Consider the following 12118-nt stretch of genomic DNA (forward strand, 5'->3'; position numbering starts at 1 on the left):
GATAGATAGATAGATAGATAGATAGATAGATAGATAGATAGATAGATAGATAGATAGATAGATAGATAGATAGATAGATAGATAGATAGATAGATAGATAGATATTATGTCTTAAGAATGTCTTAAAGAATGTCTTTTTTTTTTGATATGTTCACACAAACCTTTTTAAATAAGTGAGCATAGAGCATCATTTAGTGATCTACTCTCGAATTGAAGTAATCGCTATTTTCTCAATAAAAGTGGTATTGAGGATTTATTTTTGAAGAAAAGTATGTCTGAGTTTTCCTATGTTCACGCAAACCTTTTTCAATTAGTGATCATAGATCATCATTAAGTGATCTTCTCCCGAATTAAAGTGATCGCTATTTTCTTAATAAAAGCGTTATTTGAGGATTTACATCAGAAAAGTATGTCTGAGTTTTGCAATGTTCACACAGACCTTTTTAAAACTGATCATAAAACTCTATAGGGGCATCATTTAGTAATCTACTCTTGAATTAAAGTAATCGCTATTTGCTCAATAAAAGCGTTATTTAAGGATATACAGCCGATTTTATTTTTGAAGTAAAGTATGTCTGAGTTTTGTTATGTTCACACAAACCTTTTTTAAAACTGATCATTTTCTCTCGAGTTTAAGTGATCACAAATTTTCTTTATATATTCTCAATTGCAACGTCATATAACGATTGCAAAATATAAAAATCAAAGTAGTTTTCTTTTATTTATAAAATTTTAGTTTATTTTACAATTATATATATATATATTTTTTATATATATCAATATAATAAAACTTATAGGACAAAAAAAGTTAGCTTTAAAAAATATAAATTTACAATATTTATTTAGTTTAGTTTTTTTTTATTCATTAATTTGATTTAGATTTCTGTATATAAGCGATATTTTGTATAATATATATTTTTTTTGTTTGTATATTTCTATTTAAAAATTTAAAATTCTATAACATTTGTTTTATTAGGTTTTCTCTATAAAGTTTTTAAAAAATAGTATATAGTTTTTTTTTAATATTTGTTTGTTTTATTTTTATTAAAAAAATACTTAATGGTAAATACGTACATAAAATATTTAAAGCTAAATTAATTTTTAGAGACTTTACACTAAATTACACACAAAGTAAGTAATACAATTATAATTTAGTTTTTGTTTATTTTTGTTTTTATTTTTTATTAATAAAATGAGGCTTTTATGGTGATTTGACAAAAACAAAAATATATTTATGAATAACTGATTTAAAGTTAAAACTTTTAGTTAAACTCTAACAAATATGATAACGTTTAGTATTATTTTAAAGACATTTTTTTTAAATAAATAACATTTTAAAAATACAAACTTAAATGCAACAGAAAAAACAAAAAAAAAAAGCTTTTACTTTTTTTTTGTTAAAACAGCTTTAATATGAGTGATACTTAAGCTAAAGATGGTAGAAGATTTGTTAGAGAAAGTGAAGGAGGAAGACGAGAGTTTTGTAGAAAAAAAAATCAAAAGCTTTTTTAAAAAAACTTAAAAAAGTTTTGTAGAAATAAAAATAAATCAAAAGCTTTTTAAAAAATCTTGTGTCAAATATAAATTTAAGTTTTGTTAAAGCACTTTTTCGGACGATTTCTAGATTGTCTACTTCTAATAGCAAAAAGTTTATTAGGAAAAGCTTTTGAAAAATATTTGTCTGATAAATGTCAAAAAGTTTAATAGAAACAATATGTCAAATATAAACTTTTCACGGGAAACTAAAAACGTTTGAAAAGAATTTGTGTCTAATAAAATGGAAGAAAAGCATTAGGAGATTAGCTTTTTATTAAAAGTTCCAATGAAGATTTTCAAATGTTTCAAAAATAAAATTTTAAAGATTCTTTATAGTAAAAAGTTTTAAAAGATTTATATTTTAATTTTCTTTTAAAGCTTTTAAGCTTAATTTTCACAAAAGCTTTGAAATCTTTAAAGCTTAATAATCATAAAAGCTTTGAAACCCTTTAATTCTATTTTTTTCATAAAAAGCATCTTAAGCTTCTTTTGCATTAAAAGCTTTTTTAAAAGCTTTTCTTCATTAAAAGCTTTTCTTCATTAAAAGCTTTTCTTCATTAAAAGCTTCATTAAAAGCTTTTCTTCATTAAAAGCTTCTTTTTCATAAAAAGTTTAATAAAAGCTTTATGAACGTATTCTCTGGTGGAAGCTTTTTTCCCTAAAATCCTTAAAAACTGTTTATACTTTATTTTCATAAAAAAGCTTTGTAGGTTTATATTATATTTTACTTTAGAAATTCAATTAGAAAAACTTTTTAAAGTTTTCTTTTCGTATAAACTTTTTAAATACAAAAAAGCTTTTAAGCTTAATTTTCACAAAAGCCGTGAAATCATAAATGCTTTGAAACCCTTCAATTATAATTCTTTTTTCATAAAAAGCTTCTTAAGCTTATTTTTCATTAAAAACTTCTTTGAAAGCTACTTTTTTATAAAAAGTTGAAAAAAGCTTTAAAAACGCATTCTCTTTTAGAAGCTATTTGCGTTTTGCTTAAAATCGTACACATAATATTCTCAAAAGCTGTATAACTTTTTAGTCAAAAAAAAACTAAAAGCTTTTAGTTAAAAAAAAAACTTTCTAGCTTCCTTCTCATTAAATTAAAAGCTTTAAAATTTTTGTTTATAAAAAGGTAAAACGTTTTAAATTTGTTTTTCTATAAAAAGCTTTTTGGATATCTTTCCACATAAAGTTTTAAAGCATATTTTTCATAAATAATATTAAAAGCTTAAAAGTTTTGCTTTAAACAACATATTGACAGCTTTTTCCCTAAACTATTTGCATTATTCAAAAAAAAAAATGTTTAAACAAATTCCTTAAACTCTTTTTTTCCATCTTAAGCTTAGTGTTGAAAAAAAACATGTGAAAGCGTTATCTTTTTAGTGACAAAAGCTTAATTAATTAAATATTATCATTTAATTTACACATCACTAGGTAATGTTTACTAATTAATTTCAATTCTAAAAACACATTTTTTTTTATAAATATTTCGGTATATTACAACTTAAAAAAAAACCTTACACACAAATAGAAAAGTGAGAAAAAAGCTTTCTTCCCTCTCTTTTGTTCTTTTTGCGTACTCGTATTATTTCGTTTCTCCACTACTACCAGTCTTGAGTATCTGATAACTTGGATTTGAGAATGCATCGGGCGCTTTCGAGCCATTATTGTTGATAAACTTTTTCGGTGATTTAATATTCACATAATTCTCTCCTCCCTCACCCTGCAGCTTGGTCTCCGCCACATGATGACGCGGTGAGGGTGTGGGTACATTTCTTGTCTGCTGCAACATTTGAGTATATTTTCTAGGTTGTTCGGGGCTTTCCTCATTGTGTTGGGCATTATGCAGCATGGGTATTTCCTCGGGTAAAGGTTCAATGCCTTCCTTTTTGTTGCGTGGCGGTTTATTGACCGGACTATCCAGATTATTGACTATAGTGGGGGAATGTTGTGGGACTGCTGTATCTGGGAAATTAAAAGAAGTGGCTGAAATATTGGGTGGTTGATCATCAACATTATCTTCCAAAGTTTTAGGTGAGTCTTTAGGACGAGTTGGTGAGAATATGACAGCGTCACCATTGGGACTCATTGTTAGATAATCATCGGTAGACAAATCTATGCCTGGAGTTTTAATTTAATGTTTGTGTGTGTGTTTGTATATGTTTTATGGGGAGATAGTATTATAGTAGATGGGTGCAGTCAAATATGTGAAGCATGTATGTGTATGGGGAAGTGCATAAGAATGGGTGGTTTGTTTTCGATATGGAAATAGATCAGAAATAAGATACAAATATATAAGTTAATATGGACATAAGTGGGGTTAAACAAAATGTTTGTTAATAGTTAGTAAAAGCTAATGAGAAAAACTTACGTATTTCGGGTAGTATATGACCATTAACATATCTGGGCGGTGGTGGTGCCATTTCATCGGGTGAACCCATTAATGATAAATAATCTGTGGGTTTATGTTTCATATACTCGGTATTGACTCTTAAATAGGGTTCATTTAAGTCCACATAGTGCTAAAAATAAAACAATAAAATACCTTTATTACTTTTCCATCCTTTTTTCTTGCCAAATCCCTTAACTTACATTTGTCACTTCTTCGCCCAACATTAAGGCAAATCTTTCCTTTAATACATTAAACAAAGGTCTTCTTTCCGGATTTGTACTCCAACATTCCAACATAATATCATATAAATCATCATTAGCATAAGGTGGTTTCTCCATACGATAACCATCCTTTAGTTTCAAATATAAACTTTGATTTGCATCAATCTCGGGATAAGGCACCTTAGCCAAAGAGAATAATTCCCACAATACTATGCCATAAGACCAAACATCTGTATAAGTGCTAAAGATATGATCACTTAATGATTCCAAAGCCAACCATTTAATGGGCAATGGTGCATCTCCCTGTTTCTTGTAATTATCACTCTTGTACATGGAACGTGCCAAACCAAAATCGCAAATTTTCACAATGTTATCTTCACATAGTAGAATATTTCGCGCGGCTAAATCACCATGTAAAACTTTTTTAGATGATAAATATTCCATGCCACAGGCCACCTGGAAGGCCCAGCTTATAAGATCGGTAGTGGTAACGGTCATGGCTTCGGTAGAGTCTGGTTTATAATTTGAACGCCAAGCTGGTTGCACAGAGTTATTGGACATGATATTGTTGTCATCATCTGTGAAGATAAAGGAAATTATTGAAATATTTTTTATTTTTTTTTAAGGAAGAGAAAAATGTTTGTGAAAGTCTGTGGATTATTTCCATCTAAATTACCTGCTTCCTCCTTAACCCTTTTAACTCCTTTAAAAATGAATTTAATGAATAGAGAGGAAATAGTTTATTAATTACTTATAGCAGTTTTATTTGAGTCTATAGTCTAGTCTATGGTCAAGTCTATAGCCTAGTCTATAATCTAGTCTATAATCTAGTTTGTAGTCTTATGTTTATGGTCTAATCTTAACTCTAGTCTATAGTGTAGTCTATAGTGTAGTCTATAGTCTAGTCTATAGTCTAGTCTATAGTCTAGTCTATAGTCTAGTCTATAGTCTAGTCTATAGTCTAGTCTATAGTCTAGGTCTAGTCTATAGTCTAGTCTATAGTCTAGTCTATAGTCTAGTCTATAGTCTAGTCTATAGTCTAGTCTATAGTCTAGTCTATAGTCTAGTCTATAGTCTAGTCTATAGTCTAGTCTATAGTCTAGTCTATAGTCTAGTCTATAGTCTAGTCTATAGTCTAGTCTATAGTCTAGTCTATAGTCTAGTCTATAGTCTAGTCTATAGTCTAGTCTATAGTCTAGTCTATAGTCTAGTCTATAGTCTAGTCTATAGTCTAGTCTATAGTCTAGTCTATAGTCTAGTCTATAGTCTAGTCTATAGTCTAGTCTATAGTCTAGTCTATAGTCTAGTCTATAGTCTAGTCTATAGTCTAGTCTATAGTCTAGTCTATAGTCTAGTCTATAGTCTAGTCTATAGTCTAGTCTATAGTCTAGTCTATAGTCTAGTCTATAGTCTAGTCTATAGTCTAGTCTATAGTCTAGTCTATAGTCTAGTCTATAGTCTAGTCTATAGTCTAGTCTATAGTCTAGTCTATAGTCTAGTCTATAGTCTAGTCTATAGTTCTAGTCTATAGTCTAGTCTATAGTCTAGTCTATAGTCTAGTCTATAGTCTAGTCTATAGTCTAGTCTATAGTCTAGTCTATAGTCTAGTCTATAGTCTAGTCTATAGTCTAGTCTATAGTCTAGTCTATAGTCTAGTCTATAGTCTAGTCTATAGTCTAGTCTATAGTCTAGTCTATAGTCTAGTCTATAGTCTAGTCTATAGTCTAGTCTATAGTCTAGTCTATAGTCTAGTCTATAGTCTAAGTCTATAGTCTAGTCTATAGTCTAGTCTATAGTCTAGTCTATAGTCTAGTCTATAGTCTAGTCTATAGTCTAGTCTATAGTCTAGTCTATAGTCTAGTCTATAGTCTAGTCTATAGTCTAGTCTATAGTCTAGTCTATAGTCTAGTCTATAGTCTAGTCTATAGTCTAGTCTATAGTCTATAGTCTAGTCTATAGTCTAGTCTATAGTCTAGTCTATAGTCTAGTCTATAGTCTAGTCTATAGTCTAGTCTATAGTCTAGTCTATAGTCTAGTCTATAGTCTATCTAGTCTATAGTCTAGTCTATAGTCTAGTCTATAGTCTAGTCTATAGTCTAGTCTATAGTCTAGTCTATAGTCTAGTCTATAGTCTCTAGTCTATAGTCTAGTCTATAGTCTAGTCTATAGTCTAGTCTATAGTCTAGTCTATAGTCTAGTCTATAGTCTAGTCTATAGTCTAGTCTATAGTCTAGTCTATAGTCTAGTCTATAGTCTAGTCTATAGTCTAGTCTATAGTCTAGTCTATAGTCTAGTCTATAGTCTAGTCTATAGTCTAGTCTATAGTCTAGTCTATAGTCTAGTCTAGTCTAGTCTATAGTCTAGTCTATAGTCTAGTCTATAGTCTAGTCTATAGTCTAGTCTATAGTCTATAGTCTAGTCTATAGTCTAGTCTATAGTCTAGTCTATAGTCTAGTCTATAGTCTAGTCTATAGTCTAGTCTATAGTCTAGTCTATAGTCTAGTCTATAGTCTAGTCTATAGTCTAGTCTATAGTCTAGTCTATAGTCTAGTCTATAGTCTAGTCTATAGTCTAGTCTACTATCTATAGTCTAGTCTATAGTCTAGTCTATAGTCTAGTCTATAGTCTAGTCTATAGTCTAGTCTATAGTCTAGTCTATAGTCTAGTCTATAGTCTAGTCTATAGTCTAGTTTGTGGTCTAGTCAATAGACTAGTTTATGGTATAGTCAAGTCTATAGTCTAGTCTATAGTATAGTCTAGTTTATAGTCTGTTCTATAGCATGGATTATAGTTTTGGCTATAGTCTAGTCTATAATCTTTTCTAAAGTTTACTCTGCAAAATGCAGTTAATTAATTGATCTATTTGTGTTCGCAGTAATTTGTTACCACTTACCTTCTGGCACTGTTGTCATAACAGTTTGTTCCGTAGCACATGTATTCACTTGACCCTCATACAGTTCCGATTGTGTTATATAACCCGTTGAATTGGGGCGACCAGCTCGTGTACCCGATCTGGGATCATTATCCGAATTGCTTCTATTGTTCATGGAATAATAGTTGTTCATATTGTTGATATTATTCATATGATTGATATATTGATGTTTGGAGAATGATAGATTAACATATTTAAGACCATCACTGTTTTTGTTGTTGTTGTTGTTATTACATACAATTTGAGGTTATGTTTTTATATATTTTTTTTATATTAATACGTGCCCATACACCATAGAATATGTTGTTTTTGTTTTAGAAATTTATATTGTTTTAAGATAATATCAGGGATAACAGATTAATACCACCACACAACATCCAACAAGACACCATAATAAAACCCATTATATAGTTAGGGAAATATTAGGATTTTATATATATTTTTTAAATTATCACACACATTAAACAGACATTAATTTGGGAGGAAGAGAAAAAAGTATAAATGAAAATATTTTTCATGGTTAGAATTATTTGTTACAAACAAAACCAATTGAAAAGAAAAATGTTAGTTTAAATGGGGATTGATGAATTATGAAAAGTTCAAAAAAGATGTGAGAAAGAAAAAAAAGTTAAAAAAATTAAAAATTAGTTAAACAAGACTACAAACATACTAAAATAAAAGTTAATATAATAAACAAACTTGTTAATTAAAAAATTCATAAATTTTTGTGAAATGAGTTTATAACAGAATGAGCTAAGAACTAATACATATGCGAATTAAATAAAATGCATTTAAACTCTAAATTGTTAGTAATTTTGCATAACAGATTAAATAAAAATAAAATTCGAAATAGAATTAAAAAAAGAAAAACTTACCGATTTAATTCAAAATTATCGGAAAACCGTTGAGTCATTATGGAGGGATCAATTTTACCCGTCTGTGGATTGATTTGATTAATGAAACGTTTACGATTACGCATTAAGAAATTCTGGACATTGCCATAGCGACAATACTCGACAATAACCATCAATTCGCCTAAAGGGAAGAAAAGTAAAATATTTTGATTTATTAAAGAAAAATATGAAAGCTTTTTGTAGTTTTTTATTGAAAAAGCTTCTGTTAGCTTTTTGATGAAAAAGGTTTTTTTAGATTTTTTTTGTGAAAAAGCTTTATTGAGCTTTCTAGTGAAAAAGCTTTTGTTAGCTTTTTGATGATTTTTAAAATTTTTTGGTGAAAAAGCTTTTCATAGCCTTTTATTAAAAAAGATTTTCACAGATTTTTTGATAAAGATTGTCACAGATTTTTATTGAAAAAGCTTTTCATAGCATTTTATTGAAAAATCTTTTCATAGCCTTTAATTGAAAAAGCTTTTCAAAGCTTTTTAATGAAAAACCTTTTCAAAGCTTTTTATTGAAAAATCTTTTCAAAGCTTTATATTGAAAAAGCTATTAAATTTAAAAGATTTGTATAAAAAAAGCTTTTCATAGATTTATGAAAAAAGGTTTTCATACAATTTTTGAAAAATATTGTCGAAGCTTTTTATTGCAAAAGCATTCTAATAACTTTTCACAGATTTTTATTAACAAAGATTTTCATAGATTTTTTGAAAAAGCTTTTCATAGCATTTTATTGAAAAAGCTTTTCATAGCTTTTAATTGAAAAAGCTTTTGAAAGCTTTTAATTGAAAAAGCTTTTGAAAGCTTTTTAATGAAAACCCTGTTTAAAGCTTTTTGTTGAAAAGTCTTTTCAAAGCTTTTTATTGAAAAAGCTTTTCATAGATTTTTTGAAAAAAGGTTTTCATAGTTTTTTTGAAAAAAAGGTTTTCATACAATTTTTTAAAAATATTGTCGATGCTTTTTATTCAAAAAGCTTTTTATTGGAAAAAAACTTTTTATAGCTTTTTAATGAAAAAGCTTTTCATAGATTTTAAAATAGCTTTTTAAAGCATCTTATTGAAAAAGCTTTTTGGCGAAGAAGCCTTTAAAGTCTTAAATAGTATTTAAATTTTTCGCATTTTTATTGAAAAAGCTTTTTGGCTAATACGCCTTTAAAGTGTTAAATAGTTTTTAATTATTCGCCTTAACGATACAAATATAAAGGAAATTGATATTTAAGATAACTTTAAGTTTTTCACAACTTTTATTAAAAAGCTTTTAATAGCGCTGTAGTGATGAAGCTTTTAACAGTGTGTAATTGCTTTTAATAACGTTTAAATTCAAAATATTTTAATTGTTTTTTGTAGAAAAAGAGAAAAAAGCTTAAAATAGATTTTAAAAACAAGATCACTTCATGAAGCTTTTTTTATAAAAAAAAACTTTGTATAGCTTTCAATGGTTTTTTATAAATAAAACTTCTTTCATAAAAATGCTATAAATTGTTTACCATAAAAAGCATAAATAGTTTTTTATTAAATAGGTATTTAAAATAAAAAAGCTTTCTAAGATTAAAAAAATCTTAAAAAAGTTTTATTTTAAAACTTTCATTACATTTTTCATAAAAAGCTTTAAAATAGCTTTATTTATAAAGCTATTTTCATTTAAAAAATTTTCCGTAATCTTTACTTACGTTTTGCTATATTCTTCGTAACCGCTCCCAACAAATTGACCACATTCAAATGTTGACCCAAATGTACCATTATCTTTAACTCCGAAACCAAAGCTCGCATCACTTCATTATTCGCCTGACGTTTAACCATCTTCACAGCCACTACACTTTCTTTCTCTTCCGGCTTAATGCCCTCGGCATGAGCTTTAAGCACAACACCAAAAGCACCAGCACCCAATTGTTTGCCCAACTTAAGTTTCTCACGTGGAAATTCAAAACCACGATCATAGGGCAACAAATCAGCCTGTTCGTCAAGAGTTAAGGCGGGATTAATGTGTTCGACAGCACCTTCCTCAAAGTTAGCCAAACCAGCTGCTTTAAGTTCACGCAAAAGCTTACGTTCACGTTTCACGCGTATATAGAGATATATAACTAAACCGATTAAAATCAAAAGTAAAGCTAAAATACCGGCTATCCAGCCTAAAGTAAGTCCAGGTATATCTGGGGTGAAAGTAAAGCATGTTAATAAAGATTCTGAAAATATTGTTTTCCTTTCAACTTACTGGTTATTTTTATATTAACCGTTTCCTCTATGGAACCTAATCTATTAGCTACAACACATTTGTAGTGACCTTGATCCTCTGGTCGGAGATAGGGTATCAAGAGAACAGCCTCATTATCGGTATCATTATTTTCAACTAGTTCATCATTTTTATACCAAACAACCGAGGCTTTGGGTATAGCTTCCGATTCACATCTTAATTCTACCGATTCTCCTAGTTTTCTTTCAATTTTATTGCTATCACCCAGATTAGTGTTCACCATGCGCGGGGAAGAGGGTTCTAGAAGATTCCATTTACCATTATAAAGGTTTCTTCTTTTATTGCCATAGTGAAGCTTATTTTTTGAACTTACCATGAGTTATAATATTGAATAATCTAGATTCTGTAGTTTCATGATTTATAGCTCTTGCCTTACACTCATATTGACCCTGATTCGAATCCTTTATGCTTTTAAATGTTAAAGATTTCTGATACGAATATGGAGTTGCGGATTTATTGATGATAATATCTAGAAACATAGAAATGGACTTAAAAACTTTTGGAAACAAAACTTAAGCTATTTTTAAAACTTACTCTCAGATTCCTCGATTAAATTGCCCTTGTCATCGTACCAATTGATATCACCCGAAAAGTAATAGGCCACTGCGGCACATGTTATGGTAACCTTATCACCCAAAGCTATAATATCATGATCCTGTACACCATAAATAGTCATATTATCATTAATGTCACGTATTAAAACATGACTTTTAGCCAAAGCTCTACCAATTTTGTTCCGAGCCGAACAACGTATGATACCGGGAGATTTTGGTTCAAAATATAAATCGTAAATAAACTCTATAGCAGTGGCTCCGTTGGTCGAAAAGGTTTCCTATAATATACCATTTTTCCTATAAAATCAACACTTTCCTGTAAAAAGTATATTACTTACATTAAAGTCCTGTATAATGTCTTTTGTACATGATGGCCATCTGGGCTCAATGCTACATGGTTCGAATACCCATGATACTAAGACTTTCTCATGCGATTGCACGCGACACTGAACATGCGCCTTTTCATCGGCATGAACATAAACATCTTCCATCATTATAATGGGTACATCTTCTATAGTCACATTAAATTCTCGCGTTATAGTTGTGTCTGTATTCGTAGCCTCCACCGTATAGGTGCCCGTATCCCATAAACGTGTATTGTAGATTTTTAAAGTTGAGGACACATCATCGGTGGTTATTTCAAATTTATGATTATTGAAAATTTCAGTACGATTTGGATTGTACCACTTCAATTTGGGCCATGGATAACCACTGTAACGCACTGACATTTGTACCGTCTTATTTGCCTTTTCATTGATCGTATAGTAATCATTGGATTCACGCATTTTAATATAACTTTCACCTTTGCGTACGATCAACATATTGTATGAACTTTTCGCTTTATTCGAAGAATGATCGGAAACGTTACAGGTGTAACGACCAGAATCGGAAATTTTAGCATTTTTTACTGTTAAAATATTACGGCCATAGACATGGGTTTCGGTTACCTTGACGTTTGGTAGACTTTTCTCAATGAAGCGAGTCTGAAATCGAGATTAGTACGATGAAGAAATTAGTCTTGGGACAAGTGTAGTAAGTAATCTATGGACTATTGTTTAACTGTCTATAGACTAGTCTTCGGACTAGTCTACTGACTAGCCAATTGATTAGTCTATGGAAAAATCTATAAACTTATCTATGGACTAATCTATTGACTATAAAATTTTCTTTGGTCTAGTTCTTCGACTTGTCTATTGTCTAGTCTATGGACTTGTCTGTGGTCTAGTCTATTGAATGTTTTAGTTCTGTTCTAGTTCTGTTCTAGTTCTGTTCTATTCTAGTTCTGTTCTAGTTCTGTTCTAGTTCTGTTCTAGTTCTGTTCTAGTTCTGTTCTAGTTCTGTTC

At 29.4% G+C, this 12118-nt stretch overlaps 1 protein-coding gene across 1 annotated transcript in view; it reads right to left on the minus strand.

Moving 5' to 3' along the window:
* Positions 1 to 1199: 1199 nt before the first annotated feature.
* The window catches only part of LOC111685234 (vascular endothelial growth factor receptor kdr-like), an 18167-nt gene continuing 7248 nt past the window's right edge, over positions 1200 to 12118 (minus strand). Inside the window, exons 4-13 of the mRNA XM_046947813.1 lie at positions 11114 to 11764; positions 10756 to 11053; positions 10535 to 10690; positions 10183 to 10461; positions 9641 to 10120; positions 7951 to 8110; positions 7037 to 7281; positions 4123 to 4721; positions 3902 to 4052; positions 1200 to 3651 (exon numbers count right to left, since the gene is read on the minus strand). Coding sequence (XP_046803769.1) covers positions 3116 to 3651; positions 3902 to 4052; positions 4123 to 4721; positions 7037 to 7281; positions 7951 to 8110; positions 9641 to 10120; positions 10183 to 10461; positions 10535 to 10690; positions 10756 to 11053; positions 11114 to 11764 — 3555 coding nt within the window. The 3' untranslated portion in view covers positions 1200 to 3115. The remainder of the gene's footprint in view (positions 3652 to 3901; positions 4053 to 4122; positions 4722 to 7036; positions 7282 to 7950; positions 8111 to 9640; positions 10121 to 10182; positions 10462 to 10534; positions 10691 to 10755; positions 11054 to 11113; positions 11765 to 12118) is intronic.

Source organism: Lucilia cuprina, chromosome 2 (assembly GCF_022045245.1).
Source record: "Lucilia cuprina isolate Lc7/37 chromosome 2, ASM2204524v1, whole genome shotgun sequence".
NCBI lineage: Eukaryota > Metazoa > Arthropoda > Insecta > Diptera > Calliphoridae > Lucilia > Lucilia cuprina.